Source organism: Mandrillus leucophaeus, unplaced genomic scaffold (genome assembly GCF_000951045.1).
Source record: "Mandrillus leucophaeus isolate KB7577 unplaced genomic scaffold, Mleu.le_1.0 Scaffold34, whole genome shotgun sequence".
Taxonomy (NCBI): domain Eukaryota; kingdom Metazoa; phylum Chordata; class Mammalia; order Primates; family Cercopithecidae; genus Mandrillus; species Mandrillus leucophaeus.
In genome coordinates, this window is record NW_012103587.1 from 2,501,601 (window position 1) to 2,520,585 (window position 18,985).

The 18,985-nt window shown below is 41.4% G+C and overlaps 1 protein-coding gene across 1 annotated transcript in view; it reads left to right on the forward strand.

Moving 5' to 3' along the window:
• The window catches only part of TMEM132B (transmembrane protein 132B), a 341,477-nt gene that overhangs the window by 271,467 nt on the left and 51,025 nt on the right, over window positions 1-18,985 (forward strand). The window contains exon 5 of the mRNA XM_011988883.1: window positions 1,672-1,815. Within this exon, the coding sequence (XP_011844273.1) occupies window positions 1,672-1,815 (144 nt within the window). The remainder of the gene's footprint in view (window positions 1-1,671; window positions 1,816-18,985) is intronic.

Below are 18,985 nucleotides of genomic sequence, written 5' to 3' on the forward strand. Positions count from 1 at the left end.
GTTCATTCTAGTGAAGCCAATTGTGGAATGTTTGGTGAACTCTCATTGCTGGGCTGTGTTGCCCAGGTGTCTACCATCTTCTCTGGTTGACTCCCTTTCTCTTCAGGCAAGTGTGAAGTGGCATCTCTGCCACAGTCCCCTTGTGAATCTACTCAGTGGTTCTTCAGTTCACTCATGGAGCAAATACTGTAGAGAACTTACTGTAACAGCTGGATTTATTGTGTGCTTGTTGCCCATTATGTACCAGTTCTGTTCTAAGCTTTGTACATTGACTGATTTATCAAGTTTTCATAAGGTCCCCATACAGGAGCTGTTTTTATTATCCCCGTTTTCCAGATCAGAGAACCCAGGCACAGGGGAAGTACCCTGTGGTAGATGCTGTTGATGGGATGTTAATGGGCTCAACTGTGGTGAGGAACAGAAAGACAGGAGCAGGAGAGAGGGTAAAAGGTGCCAAGGTCAGATCATTCTATGTGCATGAGCTTGGATTTTATCTTAAGAATAGCAGGGCCGGGCGCGGTGGCTCATGCCTGTAATCCCAGCACTTTGGGAGGCTGAGGCGGGCGGATCACGAGGACAGGAGACCCAGACCATCCTGGCTAACACGGTGAAACCCGTCTCTACAAAAAAAAAAACAAACTAACCGGGCGTGGTGGCGGCGCCTGTGGTCCCAGCTACTCGGGAGGCTGAGGCAGGAGAATGGCGTGAACCCGGGAGGCGGAGCTTGCAGTGAGCCGAGATCGCGCCACTGCACTCCAGACTCTGTCTCAAAAAAAAAAAAAAATAAAAAAAAAATAAAAGAAGAATAGCAGGACACTTTTCAAAGAGTTATAATCTAGGAAAGAAATAATCTGCATTATATTGAATAAAAAAGAGAATCTTTGTTGTAAAGAGAATGGACACAGGGAAACCAGTTGGGGAGGGCATTGCAGTTGTCCAGTTGAGGGAAGATGGCTTGAGTAGGGAAGTTGGCAGTGGGGGTGGCAAATATTTGACAGACTGAGATAAATTATGAACATATATTAGAACCTATAGAACTCTGAGGAGATCAGTCAACTGAGGAAGTGAGAAACGCACATGTCAGCATTTAAAAATACCTGGGTTTGGAGGGAGATCTCTGGGGGTTCTGGAGGTGTCGGGGAGGGGGGGTGTTGATGGTCAGCTTGGGTGTGCGGAGGTTTGTAATGTTTGACTCGTTCTCTTCTGTTGCTTCTGCTGTTGTCTTTCCTAATTTAAAATCACAATGAAGTCTATGTTCACTATGTTAATAGGCCCAGAAAATAGGTAGTCGCTTCCCAAATGATCCTTGAGCCAAGATTTGAAAAGTACTGAAAGGAACTTGTGTGCTGTGTGTGAGTCTGTGGGGCGGAGGGTGGCGGGGGTGGAGTAGGGCAGAGGGGGTGGAGGTCAGGGAGGGGAGGATGACCCTGCGCCTGGGACTGAGAAGACATTCCCACCAACCGTCAGGTGTGATTATCTCAGTCTGGGGTGGAACCCCGTCCAGCTGTTTGGAACCTTCCATTTTGTGTGTGCTTCGTAGCTTCATCCCTTGGGACAACTGTCTACATTGCAGAAGGAGAATGAAGGCGTCGGGAGCTTGGTGGACACCCCTGTCCCCCTCGCCCCCGTGGTGCGCGCTTGCTGACCTGAGCCCTCTCCTCTCCTGTTCAGGACACCGAGGTTGTGAACACCGCCATTCTCACCGGAAAGCCTGTTTCGGTTCCTGTCAAAGTCGTGGGGGTCCAGGAGGACGGTTCTGTGGTCGATGTGTCTGAGTCTGTGGAATGCAAGTCTGCCGATGAAGACGTCATTAAGGTAAGGGGGAATTTATCTACAGTTCTCCTAAATACTGCTCAGAGCTTTTTGTCGCCCCTTCTTTTGTCTCCAAGGTCTTGTTCTGACTGAGCGTCCCATGCTCTGAAGGGCTGGAGGCCAGAATGACCTCCCGAAGGAGGAAACAGCTGACGGCAGAGACTCCCTGGAATCAGCAGGCGGCTGCAGCAGGCGATGCTGCTTCCCGCTCCCTGGAAAGGGGAATCCCTGACCCTTCCCAGCAGAAAGAATTTATTCTCCTTTTCCCCTTTCTTGTCTCCCCTATTCTTCCCTCTATCTTTCCTCATAAGACAATATTTTCCCAACTTTAGTAATCCAAATACCACCTTCTCATTTTTTTTTTTTTTTTTTGCCAACTCACAGTGTCTAATAATACTATTTATTCAATGTATTTTCTTTAAATGCCTTGCTTCTTTGGGGTGGTCAGTTAGCTCAGTGGGTTAGGGTGTGGTGCTAATAAACGCATTACCTTTTCCAACTTAAAAACGAATTTAGCTTCATTATAAGACAATGAAGTCCATAAACTTGGTGTATTAATTTTTTTGTTAATATGCCTTAAAATAAATAACTATTAAAATAAAAATAAGTTCACCCATGCGCCACCTAACTTAATTTGAATATAACCAGTGGGATACAGTTTAGGAAATCTGGCCATGGGACATTTCTGCTAGATTCTTCACTCAAATTAGCTCTGTTTCTGACTCCAAATTCTGCTAGGAACCAGACAATATGTTGTCCATGCTCTTTGAAGGGGTCTTTTTGAACCACCAAATTTAGTGTTTCTGCTTATTTTTTCTTAGCACATTGGTTGCCATTGCTTTTGCAGCAGAGGCCTCAGCGAGAAAGGAGTTGAGTTTTTTAGAATGATTGATCCTTCCTCCTTTAAATTGTTAAGAGAGCCCCTAAGTCCAATCTATTCAGCTATTTTAGAAAAATACAATAACTCAGAGTTCTGCCCTTCCTCACATTCTACTAGCTCCTGTTTAGAGGTTACATGAAACTTGGTCTCAGTAAGGTCTGGGAGGGGTTGATTTCTTCTTGTTGTGACCTACAGGACACTGTGTCTTAAGCCAGAGACAGTTTCAGAAAAAAAAGACTGATGTAGTCGTGAGGTCTAATTAACAAAGAAATTAATTCTTAGGAAGCTCACGTTCGGCATAGAGTCTTTCCTGGACTTGCAGTGCTCACTGTCCTTAGAGATGGAAGGTGGACTAGCTGAAAACCTGCACACGTAGCCCTGCCTGGGGTTCCTGGTGGTCCTTGTATTCTGTAGGCAGGTTTGATTAAATCTGTGGCCTTAAATATTCAGAGTTTAGAAAGATCTGAGCCAAGTCACAGGAGATTATCTGCACCAATGAAAAATATGGATGATGAACTGCTGCTGGTTGCTTTTGACAATGTGCAAGTTTTACACCATTTTTACTATTCCCCTGTCATTCTAGAAAGAAGACACTGATAAGAGATGATGGTGTCTATATGCTTATGTCATAATGGGCTCAAACAAATGATTCAATCTATAGTTTCCTAAGCCTTTTGCTCTGACCTAAGAGCCTGCTGTGAAGCCCCATGGGGTGGGTGGAATCCTCCTTCTCTTGCCCTGAAGAGCTCTGCTCTAGAGGGACAGGACCGAGTTCAAGGATCCCATTATTGCCATATACTTGGTTTTCTCCACTCCACACAGCTGTACTAAGAGTATCCTCTGCTCATCCTCATAGACGTCATTTTGGAAGATGATACTTTTTTGCTCAATTTTCACCTATGTAGCCTCAGGAGGATGGGGATTCATCTAACAAATTATTGCCCAGTCTTCAGAGGAACAAAGTGGAAGCTGCAGATCACAAGCCCAGGGCTGTATTCACACTTTTTTAGGGGATTCCAGGACTGTTGCAAATTTGGGGCTTGTGTCAATTGAGGGGATTGAATTAAATGGCTGTGATGCATTTACTGTGGCTTCAGTGTCACTGTTTGTAGTAAATTTTACTATAACTCCAAGTTGAATGGAGTTGTCCACAAAGCTATGACCTTGGCATCATCCCAGGGACATCGTTAAATACGTGGCACATTCATTAGCACCCTTTGGAGAGATCCTCTCAGTCTGTGGAGTTGTCACACAGTCTTCCTTCAGAGTACAGAAAACATTGAATGATTTTTAGGGAGAATCTTGCAGGGCTCACCAAAGATCTTTGTGCCTTGGAACCATGAGTTAGATAAGGGAAAAATGTGAATTTAGAAAGATGTAAATTACGGTAATATCCAAACAAATGAACATGTTTGGCCTGCGATTGTATGACTTTTGGGGGACAGTATCAGAGGACATACCTGATTTTGAAAATCTGGAACCTTGGCCTAATCTGGCAAGATTAAAAGAGATAAATGTAAAATTTCAAGTTGACAACTATAGTAGTCTCTCCTTATCTGTGGTTTCACTTTCTGTGGTTTCATTTAACTGTGGTCAACCACAGTGCAAAAATGTTAAATGAAAAATTTCAGAAAGAAGCAATTCATGTTTTAGATTGTGAACTGTTCTGAGTATTGTGAAGAAATCTTGAGTCCTCCTGCTCTATCCCACCTGGGATGTAACTCATGCCTTTGTCTGGCATATCCATGCTGTAGACACCACCACCTCTGAGTCATTTAGTAGCTGCCTGGGTGATCAAATAGACTGTCACGGTATCACAGTGCTTGTGTTCAAGTCGCCCTTATGTTATTTACAAATGACCCCAAAGTACAAGAGTAGTGATGCTGGCAATTCGAATAGGCCAACAAGAAGTCATACAGTGCTTCTTGTAAGTGAAAAGGTGAGAGTTCTTGACTTAAGAAGGAAAGAAAAAAATCATATGCTGAGGTTACTAAGATCTACAGTCAGAGTCAATCTTCTATCCGTGAAATCGTGATGAAGGAAAAAACGTTCATGGTAGTTTTGCTGTCGCATCTCAAACTGCAAAAGTAAAGGCCACAGTGTGGGATAAATTCTTCATTAAGATGTGAAAAGACATTAAATTTAGGCGGAAGACACGGACAGATGTCTTCTGTCCTGATGTTGTTCTGATGGATGACAACCTGATTCAGTTCTATCTGTGGTTTCAGGCATCCACTGGGGGTCTTAGAATATATTACCCATGGATGGGAGGAGACTGGGAGACTGCTGTACTTTAAGGTTTAAAAAAAACCAAGTACAAGATGGCGTGTGTGTGCGCACGCGAGTGCATACATGCAAGAAGCCTTGGCGTTTTTATCAGTGTTGGGATCCAGTGAGTCAACTGTTTGATGAGGCTGCTACAGGTTGATTTTCATTAGCATGAATGGGTGTGTGACTCAGAGCAGAGGTCACAGGCAGGCAGTCTGCAGACCAGATCTGACCCAGAAGTGTGTGGGGGGTGTGGAGAGGGTCTGCGTAGTTCAAAAATTTTTACTTAATTTGTTGCCCCCACGTAAAAGTTGGCAAGTTCACACAGAAATCTGGATTTACAGCTTCTTATAAAAAATCACAGAACCAGGTGGTCCTGGGTCCCCATGATTTCCTGTGAACCTCTTCTGGAGTTGAAGAGAGGATGCTCCTTTGCATAACACCTGTCCTCCAGCTCACCGTGGTCTCCGCCACTCCCTTTTGTCCTTCACATGGAGGCTAAAGGACATTTGTCATGCCTTGTCACACTTGTGCTCCTAGTTTTTGATAGTGAATTTCAGAGGAAGGTGAGATATTTTTTGTACCCCAGTCGCTACAAACAAATAAGCAACAAATGATGGACTTCACTCTCTCACTCTGATGGAGAATTCTGTATCTTTCTAGGCCAAAAGAAGAACAATAAAAAATCAGGTTGTGCTCTGCCAAAAAGTGTCCAGGAGGCTGAGGACTCTTGAAATCAAATCACAGGAGAAATGATGAAGGAAGTGTGAGTGTTAAGCCTATTGATGAGAAGAAAAGGCTCAGGGGTGAGGTGGAGAGGGAGACATGACAGCTTTTTGTAAGTCTTTCAAGGGCCATCATGTGGAAGATGGAGTAGCTTTGTGCTTTTTATATTCCAAGAGTGGAAGTTGAAAGGCACCATTTTTAGCTCAATATAAAGAAAAAGACTGCAGAGGTAGTGAGTTCTTTGGCTGAGCTTCCAGATGTGTGATGTTGGTAAAGATCCTGACTCTACCTTCCTTACTGTTTGACCTTAGGCAAATTACTTACCATCTCTGAGCCTAGTTTCCTTATCTACAAAATGGGGATGATAATGATACAGTGGAAACATACTTTTCTAGAGATTTCTTCTAAAGTCATGGTATATGGCAGAACTAACAATAATCAAACTAATCCCTAATCCTTGAAAATCCCCAGTCTCACTGGGTTGTCCAGGCTGGAGTGCAGTGGTGTGATCTCGGCTCACTGCAGCCTTGACCTCCCAGGCTCAAGTGATCCTCCCACCTCAGCCTCCCAAGGAGCTGCAACTACAGGCTCCCACCACCACGCCAGGCTAATTTTTGTATTTTTTATAGAGACAGGGTTTTGCCGTGTTGCCCAGGCTGGTCTCCAACTACTGGACTCAAGTGATCTGCCTGCCTCAGCCTCCCAAAGTGCTGAGATTACAGGCATGAGCCACCACACCCCGCTACACCTGGGTTTTTAGAAGTACAAAAGACAGTTGATTTTTTAAAAATGTTTTCCTGGCATTTGAGCTGAGGGCACATTTTCAGGAGCAGTCAAGGGCAAGGTTTTAAAGGGAGTTTTGGGGGAAGTCTCTAGATAAGTAACATTTGGGCACATTTGAAGATAAATTTCACACTCATTCTATTCTTTTATGTCTTCTGGTGGAAATCTTGTCAGATGGTAATCTTAAGTTATTCTGTGCACTTGTAATTGAATTGTTAAATCTATGTGTGATAAAAAGCCCAATGTGGAGTTTAGAGGACGATTAAATAAGAATGTATATCTAGAAAAAGTCATGTAGTACTTGACCTGTAATATATCAATACATATTATATCTATCCCCATGCACCTGCATATTTATATACTCATGCACATGTGGATATAAGTATGCAGGTGCATGGGTATAGATATAATATATATTGAAATATCCAAAATATTGTTTGGATATTTGTCTCCAAGCTATGTTTAGATATTTGGGCCTCTGTATTATTTTGTTCTCACATTGCTATAAAGAAATACCTGAGACTGGGTAATTTATAAAGAAAAGAGGTTTAATTGGCTCATGGTTTCACAGGCTATACAGGAAGCATGGTTCTGATCTGCTCAGCTTCTGGGGAGGCCTTAGGAAACTTACAGCCATAGCAGAAGATGAAGGAGGAGCAGACACATCTTACATGGCAGGAGCAGGAGCAAGCAGGGCAGAGGAAGGTGCCGCACACTTTTAAATGATCTCATAAGAACTCACTCACCATCTATCGCAAGGACAGTACCAAGCGGGATGGTGCTGAATCATTCATGAGAAATCTGCCCCCATGATCCAATCACCTTCTACCAGGCCCCACCGCCAACATTAGGGATTACAATGCAACATGAGATTTGGTAGGGACACAGATCCAAACCATATCAGCCTCCAAATTTCATGTTGAGATGTAATCCCCAGTGATGGAGGTGGGACCTGGTGGGAGGTGTTTAGGTCATAGGTACAGATCCCTCAGGAGTGGCTTAGTACCATTCCCTTGGTGATGAGTGAGTTCACATGAGACCTGGTTGTTTAAAAGTGTGTGGCACCTCCTCACTCCCCCTCTGACCATGTAAGCCATCTGCTCTCCCTTTGCCTTCTGCCATGATTGTAAGCTTCCTGAGGTCCTCACCAGAAGCAGACGTGGGTGCCGTGAGCCAGTTAAACCACTTTTCTGTCTAAATTATCCAGCCTCAGGGATTTCCTTATAGCAGTGCAAGAATGGCCTAACACAACATCCACATTCTTATCCATGAATGTTAACTGCTACTTGAGTGTAAGGTCCACAATAACTATGACTATGTCTGTTTTACTAACTATTCTATTCCCAATCCTAAGCAAAGTATCTGGAACACAGTAAATATTTGTGGAATGTATGAATGAATGAATGAATGAATGCTAGAGCTTCCCAGAGATGGAACAAGATACTATGCACAAATGGCTGTTACGTCATTGTTGGAACATTGCCAGTGAATTTTCTGTTACTGAAAATCTTCAAAGAGGTAGAAGGTTCCCTGTAGTCAAAGGGATTTGGCATCAGGTAAAGACTTGGGCCTGATTCTATAATCCAAATCGTCTTCTGTTCTCATGGAACTTCACAAATATTTCCTAATCATCCACTTGTAGAGGGCAATATATAAACGCTTTGGGAGATATAAAGGTGGAATGCATATGACTTCTATCCGTAGGAGCTTACTACAGCTAATGAGTATTAATAGGTAACATTTATTGAGCATTTATTGAGTACCAGGTATCATAATAGGAACATTAGAAGTGTTGACCCGTTTCATCTTCACAACAAGCTTTTAAGACAGGTAATACTACTATTCAAAGTTTATACATGAGGAAATGGCACCTAGAAGGTGCTCTAGCTCAAGTTCTAGTGGATATAGGGGTCAGAGTTCCCACCTAGGAGGTCAGCCCCAGATCCTATGACCTCAACCTCTGTACATCTAAAATTACCATTCTTGAAGGTTATGTAGGACATTGTGTGTATGCACACATGTGCGCGCGCGCGTGTGTGTGTGTGTGTGTTGGGGTGGGGAGTGGCGCGCTAGTGTTTCTATGAGCTAGTAACCAAATATCATTCCTATGATTTTCCCATCAGGGAATCAATTGATAGTGGATTTTTTTTTTGAATTTGCAAAAGATGTATTTCCATTTTTTAATCCATATCACCTGGAACAACATGTATCTTACAGTTCTGGAGGTCAGAAGTCTAAAATAGGTCAGTAGGGCTGCATTCCTTCTGGAAGCTGTAGGGGAGAATCTGTTTCTTTGCCTTTTCCAGCTTCTAGAGGCCATGTGTATTTCTTGACTGTGAAGCTGTGAACCCTTCCTCAGTTTTCAAAGCCAGCAGGGTAGCATCTCCAACTCTCTCTCTCTCTCTCTTCCCCACGTGGCTAATTCCATCATCACATCTCCTTTGACTCTGACCCTGCTGCCTCCCTCTTACAAGAACCCTTGTGATTACTTTGGGATCCTTGATTACCTCTTACAAGATAACCCATATCAAGATCCTTAACTTAATGATATCTGTGACGTCCTTCTGACACAGGTATTATTTCCTAGAACTGTTACCACAAACTTGATGCCTTAAACCAATAGAAATTTGTCCTCCCACAGTTCTGGAGGTTAGAAATCTGAAATCAAGGTATCAGCAGGACTCCAGTCCCTCCAAAGGCTCTAGAGGAGGATTGTTCCTTGCCTCTTCCAGCTTCTGGTAGCCCTGGGTGTTCCTTGACTTGTGGCAGCATCACTGTAATCTCTGCCTCTGTGGTTGCATGGTCTCACCCCTGTGTCTCTGTATGACTCTCTTTTCTTATAAGGGTACCTGTCATTGGATTTAGGGGCCATCCTAATTCAGGATGGTCTCTTCTTGAGATCATTGAAATTGCATCTGCAAATACCCTTTTTCTAAATAAGATCACATTCACAGGTGCTGGGGGTTTGGACTTGGCCATATCTTTTTTGGGGGGCTACAATTCAACCCACCCTACTGTGTAAGGTAGATATTCTCAGGTTCTGGGGTTTAGGACACAGACATCTTCTGGGGGGAGGTGACTTTATGCTGCCTGCCACAGTGTGCATTCTTTTCTTGCTGAGTCTTTTTTAAGGTCTTTGGCAAAAGAAAATGCAATGTTCATATTATAATTACGATTTAATCTTTATGTGTCTATCTTTTTGACTTCAGGATGGCTTCATGTTTTCATGCATTTGCAGTTGTATTGTTTGTAACTGAATTGTGGTTTTTGGAACCACAGAAGCCAGTCATGCATCTTCAGTGGGGGATGAACTCTTTCATGCTTGCAGATAAATAAGTATAAGCTCACATGCATCTTGAAGATGATGCTTCCCAACTTATGGCTGCAATAATTAAGTTTCCGGCCTTCCAGTATCACTGGAGTTGAAATAATGAGATATTAAATGGCTAATAAAAGGATATTAATATTTTAAAGCCTTCCCTGTCCCAGGGAAGGACTTTGTTTCCAAACTTGGTCTGTGATGGGTAAGGTAAGGCAGTAGTGTCGGGAAAAAAAAATATAGTTTTTGCTGTTTGCTAAGCAGTGTGTGGGGAGCTGGTCACTAGATAAAGCCTGATGGAAAACATCAGCACTCTGAAAAACATCAGCATCTTCCAGAGAGTGGCTGCATTTCTTGGGGTAATGTGCAGCACCTCCAAAACTCTATATGATCAAAGTTTCCTTAAGTGGTGGTGTTTACAGACAGGGTAAGATGAAATGTGAATGTGTGCTGAATGTGGTCCTTAGAGAGGTGCACCTGAACCGATGTCACTAAGCAACTTACATCACTATTCAGGTAGAGGAAACTGAACAAGCGTGGTAGGTAGTGGGATCTAAGGCAGGAACAAGTGGAATTTCTGCATTGGTGAGTATTGTTTTTGTTTTTGTTGTAGCAAGTAATAGAAACCCAAATCCAGCTGCCTAAGACTAATCTGAATTTTACTTAGAGGAACATATAGAAAAATTCAAAAGCGATTTAAGGCTATTTCTTTCCCCTTTAGCAACACTTGACAAAAATTCATGTAAAAACACCATTATTCTATTTCTAGGCATGAATTTCCTTTCCTTTGCCCATCACTGGAGCTGTGTAGCTAAGAATAAGTTGTCAGGCAGTTTGGATGTTATTGCCTAATTTTGTCCTTCTTTATGCTGGTAATTTGGACTTTTATTGTTTTGTTCTAATTGGAGATGTGTCATAGATTTCCTGTTGGCCAGGGATAGATATTGCTGCATTCTCAACCTTTTGTTCCTGTCAGCCTCATTATGATTGCAGTATTAATTAGATCATTTGTTCATTTCTGTCTTTGGCATCTCTAATTAAGAACCAACACTCTGGAATTGTTTCTGCATAATTCAGGGAAATCTTGGAATGAGCCAGTGTAAACCTGCAAGCCTCCCAGCTCCACCTGCCCAGTAAACATGGCCATGTGCTTCTTTCTCTTCTCTTCTAGAAGCCTTTCATCTAGTCTTCTCCATCCAGGTCCTGCTTAGGTCTGAGGGTTAGGGTATTACTAGATAATTGACCTGTGAAAGTGTCTGGGATATCAGGCCTGATCCGGTATGGCCCTAGGGTCTTCTATCTCCCAGAGACATACTTATTTTGTGTTAAGTAGGAGCGAAGGGGACTCTCATTCATGTTTGGGTACTTGGTTCACAATTTAAACTCCTGCCATGCAGCTTTGATAGTTGAAAAAATATGTCACCTTATATTCAAGTTCATTTGGTTTTCCTGAAGAAACTCAAATTAAACAAATTTTTAATTATAAGATGTAGACACAGGTATGAATGGATCTAGGTACAAAGGCAATGTGTTGAGGCTACTGCCACCCTCTACTATTTTTCTTTGTAACAGCTTTACAGAGGTGTAATAGTCAGTAAACTTCACATATTAAAGTGTACAATTTGATTAGTTTTGACAGTTTCACAAGTGTGAAATTATCACCAAAATCAAAATAGTGAACATATCCATAACTTCCGAACTTTCTTCATGTCCCTTTATGATCTCCTCTCTTCTGCCCCTCTCCACTTGTTCTCAGATAACCGTTCATCCTCTCTTTCTCACTGAAGATTTTCATTTTATAAAGTCTTATGCAAATAGAATCATAATACATGCTCCCTATCTTTCCTTATTTGCTCTGGCTTCTTCCACCCAGTTTAATTTGACATTCACCCATGTTATGTGTAACAATAATTCATTCCTTTTTATTACTGAGTAGTATTCCACTATTTGAATATATCACTGATTATCAATCTATTGATGGACATCTGGGTTGTTTCTAATTTGGGGATCTTACAACTGAGGCTGCTGTAAACATTGATGCCAGCCTTTGTCTGAACATAGTGTTCACTTCTCAGGAGCAGAAAGGTTGTATACTGGTAAGGGTATTTTTAACTTTTTAAGAAGCTGCCAAACTGTTTTCTAAAGTGGTTACACCATTTTACTTTCCCACTGTCAGGATTTGAGAGTCCTATTACCTCCACATCTTGGCCAACACTTAGTATGATTAGTCTTTTTAATATTAGCCTTCCTGTTAGGTTTATAGAAGTTTGTAATTTTGGTTTTAATTTGCATTTCCTTAGTGATTAATGATATTGAGCATCTTTTCAGTGTGCCATTTTGCCATCTACTGATTTTGGTAAAGTTGCTGTTTAAATCTTTTAAATTTTAAAAGATTTACATTTTAAAAGGTTTTTAAAAGATTTAAATTTTAAAAGGTTATTTTAAAAACATTATTGAGTCTTGAGAGTTGTTTTTATATTCTGGATACAAGTATGTTATCCAATATGTGATTTGAAAATATGTTATATTTTTAAATACATTATTCCAGATTGTGGTTTGTCTTTTCATGCCCTAATAGGGTCTTTAGAGGACCAGAAGTTTTTCATTTTGATGAGGTTGAATTTATCAATTTTTTTTTCAACCTCATCGGCTCCCACCCTGCCTGTTGAGCTCAATGTTCTCAGGAAATGTCAGCTAGAAGAATGAATGGATGCCATTCCCATGGACAAACAAAAGGTATGACAATAACTCAGTGTAGCTCAGCCTTTCCTTAGAGTCAACCTCTTCCTACTCAGTTCTCTCCCACATGCATGTATTGAGCAAGTGCTATTGAGAGGCAGTTTTGATATCATGGCAGATGTGTTATAATGTGCTGGTTTATTGCCCTGTTGAGCTGTGTTTGCCCTTAGCTGGCAGCTCCGTGAAGGGGGAAGGACCTATTGATCTTCCTCATTAGTTCTTCCCATCACTAGCACTGCACCTGGCATGAGTAGGTGCTCTATGAATAGAATTGAATGCAGGCTAATGGTGGAGCTTATTGGTGCCAGCAATTGATGTCGCTGCTCATGGACAGTAGGGGCTTCAGAGTCCAGTGAATGTGGGATTTAAACCTACCTCAGCCATCATTCTCCAGGGGATTTGGGGGAAGTTTGCTTTTCAAAATGAACCTCAGAGACAGGCTTTGTATGTGATAATAACTAGCATTTATTGAGCATTTGCTATGTGCTCAGCACCTAAGCTCTTCACATTTATCAATTCATATATTAGGTTGGTGCAAAAGTAACTGCAGTTTCTGCTATCAAAAGAAAAAAAAAGGGCAAAAACCACAATTACTTTTGCACCAACCAGTGATACTCAAAATAATCCTGTGAGGCCTGACTATGAGGATCCACATTGTACAGACAAGATACCTGATGCACAGAGAAGTTAATGACTGTCACCTAAATGGAGATCACCTAGCTGGTAAGTGCCAGGGCTGGGATTTGAACCTTGGCAGCTCTTACAAAAGAGTCCAGCAGGCTCTAGACCACTGCATTAAAGACAGTGAAATTTCACATTGAACTCAGCCCCATTGGAGCAATTTCATGCTTATTTCCCGGGGCGGCTTTTTTTTTTTTTTAATTATTATTATTATTATTCCTACTCTTGTCCACAAACTAACTGATTTTAAACATTACCCTGAGTGGTTAAGATTACTTTTCACAGACAAAAACATGTCCTCTTTCTCTTACATATTTCAAATGTCCACAGAGAAACTCACTCATGTCAGGAACTAATGAGCATAAAAAGAATGAAACAGGAGGTAGAACTCCTTTTTCCAGCCAAGAATTACTTGTACTAACAGAGATGTGATGGGCATAGCTAAGAGACTCTTAGAGTCTCCCATGTTCTCCCCGATACTCAGGGGGTTTAGAATGAGCAGTTTATTAGTGTTTTATTGATTTATATCACTAAACGGATATGGACTTTCAGAAAGTCACACTGCCTTTTGCAGCTGGTGGTAATAAAGATTCTGTCTCAGCTGAAAACAGTGGGATGAGCCTTCTCGGGGGTAGACTAAGTGGATTACACAGCCTCCTATTAAACAAATGTGTGCTTCTCCTTTCCATTCTATTGTCAAGAGGGGTGGGCTTCCAGAAGTGAAAGGTCATTTCTACTTATATACCCAATTTATTCCTTCTATTCTGACTACATTTTCTAAACTGCTCCTTATTTGCCATCCAGACATTCAACATTTAACTTGAAATGCTAAGAGAAAAATCTTAGCTCTAAAATCACTTTGTCTAATTTTCTATTCCTCTTTGCAATGTTGGATCAGCCTTAAAGGGCCCCTCCTCAAAATGTTTCCTGTGTTTATTACCACTTCTAAAGTCCAGTTTAGCAAGCCTTTTTTAAAGAGTAAAGGCCTCAGCCCAAGTGATTGCCGTGATAAAATCATCTTTTGATGCTCTGAATTACTGAACATTTTCTGTCCTCACGAATGTCAACCGTGTCACTCTCCAGACTATATGTTCCTGAGAACAGAGAGATCAATAAGTATTTCAAGCAATTTCTTGACATCCTTTGTGTCTAACAAATGACAAACATTTGAGTTACAGTCTGATTTCTTTTCATAGAAGCACAGTTATAGCCATAGATGGCTATGTGCTGAGACATCTGTGTCTGAAGGCCACGTGTAGGGATAGTGAGTTCCCATGTGCTTTTATTGAAAGTGTCCCTAGGTGACAAAATAACACTGAAGACCCTGCAGGAGTTGCCAGCTCTGATACTAGAGCATGCACCGTGGCTCTGGCTGGGAGAGATGGGACTTCGGCCAGGCACATGGAGTGAAAGAATTTTGGTTTCATAAATAAGTCATGTATAATAAAGAAGACAGCAAATTTACAATTCCCGGTAGAGTTTCTGGCACAGAATATGCAATCAATAATGGTTAATATTCATTGTTACAATTATTACTTGGTCTTAAAGTATCTTCTAATTGTTTTCATGTTAAATGGATTGTGTTCCCAACAGAAAAGTTGATAAAAAACCCACTGGCTGGGTGTCCAAAGGCTGGGTTTCAGCTCCTGCCTTGCCATTTTCGTGCTGTGTTATGTAGCTGAGTACTTAATGTGCCTGCTTTCTGGTTGCTCATCTCTTGGATAGGTGTGGAGGCACTTGGCCTGCCTCCCTCAAAAAGACACTTGTAATTTCTAACTCTCTTAGAACTGCACGGAGAATTCCTCTTCAAACCTATCAGTGCATGTTGTGTAACGATAAATCAGTATGAGCAAGCAGGCACTGTATCTATCTTTGTATATTACAGCACAGGGCTCATTGTATGTATTCAAAAATACTAAATTCATGAGTGTTGTTTTCATTTTTAAAGAAATCACTCAATGAGAGCTCTCAAAGTTTTATAGGTTGTTCTTTCTTTTCAGCAACTTCATAAGAGATAGAGATGGAGAATTCAGATTTGTCCAGTGCCTACCAGGTGCCTGTCATTCCCCTCCAGTGTCCTTTGCACTGGCTATTTCAAGTAGAGGTCACAGTGATATCAGGAATATCAGGAATAGATATCAGGAATGTTTTCTCCATTGCTAAGGCTTGGAGAGTTAGGTGTCCAAGGTCATGCAGGTATGAATCAAGGAACATGGAGCTTGAGTCCAGGTTCACCTCATTCCACAATCTGTATTTTACTGTGTGCTGCCACCATAAATGTGATCTGTAGAATTTAGTAAAGACTTACTGAATCCTAAAGATTCTGAATTGGGAATGGGAATGTTTGTGGTGTGTAGGATGTGGGAGGATTACAGAGATTAAGGCTGAACATGAATTATACAAGTAAAGCTAGAGAACTGCTATGATGAAGGAAGCTGGGGTTGATCAGAGCCCTAGAAGGAAACTCTGGCCCTCTAGAAATGTCGATAGCACTGCATAAAGAAACTGAAATCATTGCCTTGACACAACAATCACACGCCATTATTTTAATGAAGATGAAGTGAACACACAGAACAATACAGATGGGATACATTGAGGAAAGGAAGTCTTTCACTGCTAATAAAGATTTCTCTTCAGACTGAATCTGTAAGAGGTGACACATGTTTATTGAACATGGAATGTGGAATCATTGAAAACAACCTGCCCCAATCTACAAAAGTTCAGGGACCACGGCCTGTAAGACAATCGAGACAGCAACAAAGTCATGATACTATCACTGAGGAAGGGTCTTTAAATGTAAATCAATAGACCATCTACAACTTGCCTAAAACATGAATTCTTTACAGAGTCATCTCAGTAAGTTGTGGCTAATAGCCCCAGGAATGCCAAGAGTTATTCAAAGATGGGACTGGGACACCTAGAAAGATAGAAACAAATCAATATAGAAAAGGTGCCAACGAAAATCAATGGGCAAATGAAAATGAGTTCTTTCAGATGAAAACTTTCCCTTAGTAGGATGGATGTTTTGTGGGGTTGACATGCAAACCTTACATGATGATTGCCGCATGCAAAGGGGCTGAGCATTGCACCTCAGAGTCTGAGGTAAAGGTGTGTTAATCATGACTGCTGGTTATGAGTGCTGAGGTTGAACTACCTCAAATTCCCCAAATAGAGGGTGTGTGCTAGTTCTTAGAAGCAACTCGGGGGAAGGCTGGGGTCTTGAGGATGGCAGGAACCAGAAAACGGGGGAAGGCTGGGGTCTTGAGGATGGCAGGAACCAGAAAATGGATCTATGCCAGGATACTTTGTGTTTCTTGTTTCCATGAATCAATTTCCTTCTTTCAGACCAGCTTATCCTTAAAACAGTGATCACAGTCATAATCAGCTTCAAGTCACATCTGTACATCCTTGTAGTGAAGAGCAACATAGTTTGACTGTGTCCCCACCCAAATCTCATCTTGAATTATAGTTCCCATAATCCTCATGTGTTGTAGGAGGGACCTAGTGGGAGTTAACTGAATCAGGGGTGTGGGTTTTCCCCATGCTCTTCTGGTAATACTGAATAAGTCTCATGAGATCTGATTGTTTTATAAAGGGCAGTTCCCCTGCACACTTCTCTTGCTTGCTGCCATGTAAGATGTGTCTTTGCTCCTTCTTCGCCTTCTGCCATGATTGTGGGGCCTCCCCAGCCATGTGGAACTGTGAGTCCATTAAACCTCTTTTGCTTTATAAATTACCCAGTCTCAGGTATGTCTTTGTTAGCATTGTGAGAATGGATTAATACAGGGAGGAAAAAATCTTTCCAACCATCTTTGTTGAAAAACTTTTGGGGAAGGGCCCTAGCCAGCTTAACATAAATCTGACTCCTATGCTCCCTGTGTGGCCTATGGTGAGAATTGAGGGTGGGGATTGGTTGGTGAGTGGTGTGGGATGTGCAAGAGCTGAATGATCATGCTTGGGTCTCATGCTCATTCTGTGGGCAGGGATTCAGGACAAAATAAAGAAGTAGTAAAAGCTGCTTGGGAAATCAGTGAAGCAAGATCCCTTCTGCAGGAGTTTTTGTTTTAGATGTTAAAGGTTTGAATGTGTTCTCAAACTTAACCATTGAGTCTGGGAAATCTGGAGAAAGAGGCGTTGTCTGAGTTACCTGGGCCTTTTTTTTTCAGAATTCAGCTATGGAAGGGAAGTAAGCTTAGCACTGGGAATGACTGTACTCTATTTGGTGAGTTGGGGAAAACTTACTGTTGGTCTTGATGATTACATAGCATTTCACCAGGTAGTCGATTAAAAGAAATGTCCTCTTGGCAGAAGTCAACAAAAGCACAGCTCTCTGGCAGAGGTGCATAGGTAATAAGGGATGAGTTAGGAGGCGACAGTAGATGGACAGGTAGGGGCTAGATTTTGATGGCTATTTCAGTCAAGGTAAGGAGTTTGGGTTTCATCCTATCGTCATTGGAGGATTTTATTTTATAGAGTGAGAATTTTAGAAAATTAACTGAAAATAAATATGATTTTGGCAACAGTATGAGGGATGAATTGGAGGGAGGAAAGAGCCTTTGAAGAATTCTCTTCTGTCTCTCCAAGACACAAAAAACATTGGACTAGTTAAGGGAGCCCAGTAAGAAATATGAGATAATGTAGTTGAAAAGACTCAGCAGAAATAGAACCATGTCATCATCCATCACAAGTCCACTCTTTCCTTCACCTCTGACCAGTCCCTGCTTTGACTCTCTCCATTCCACTTTTCCATTTCTTTTGTACCACCTGCCACTGGCTGACATTACTATACTGTGTTTATTTATTGACTTGTTTACATGTTGATCTGTTTGCTTGTCAACTTGTTATCTGTTCATCTGTCTCTCACAGTAGAAAGTGAGACCCATGAGAGTAGAGTCCATTGTTTACATCTGCATCCACAGCATCTAATCCTGGGCATATTAACTGAATAAACGAATAAATGTGAATATTTTTGCCTATTGATCGATTTGTTCAATTTTTCAAGGCAGCATTTAATGAATGCCCACTTCGTTCAATGTAATAAATCGAGCTTTCATATTTGGTGTTTGGGCATTTTCTGTCCCATGTTCCACATCATTATGTGAAATGACATCGTGTCTAAATTGATGAGCAACAAAATAAAAGGATGGAGGAAAATTTACCAAGCAAATGTAAAGAAAAAAAAAGCAGGGGTTGCAATCCTAGTCTCTAACAAAACAGACTTTAAATGAACAGATAAAAAAAGACAAAGAAGGGCATTACATCATGGTAAAGGGATCAATTCAACAAGAAGAACTAACTATCCTAAATATATATGCATCCAATATAGGAGCACTCAGATTCATAAAACAAGTTCTTAAAACCTACAAAGAGATTTACACTCCCACACAATAATAGTGGGAGACTTTAACACCCCACTGTCAATAATAGACAGATCAATGAGACAGAAAGTTAACAAGGATATGCAGGACTTGAACTCAGCTCTGGATCAAGTGGAGCTAATAGACATCTACAGAACTCCCCACCCCAAATCAACAGAATATACATTCTCCTCAGTGCCACATAGCACTTATTATAAAATCAACCACATACCAATGACTTTCTTCACAGAATTGGAAAAAACTGCTTTAAAGTTCATATGGAACCAAAAAAGAGCCCGCATTGCCAAGACAATCCTAAGTCAAAAGAACAAATCTGGAGGGATCACGCTACCTGACTTCAAACTATACTACAAGGCTACAGTAACCAAAACAGCATGGTACTGGTACCAAAACAGAGAT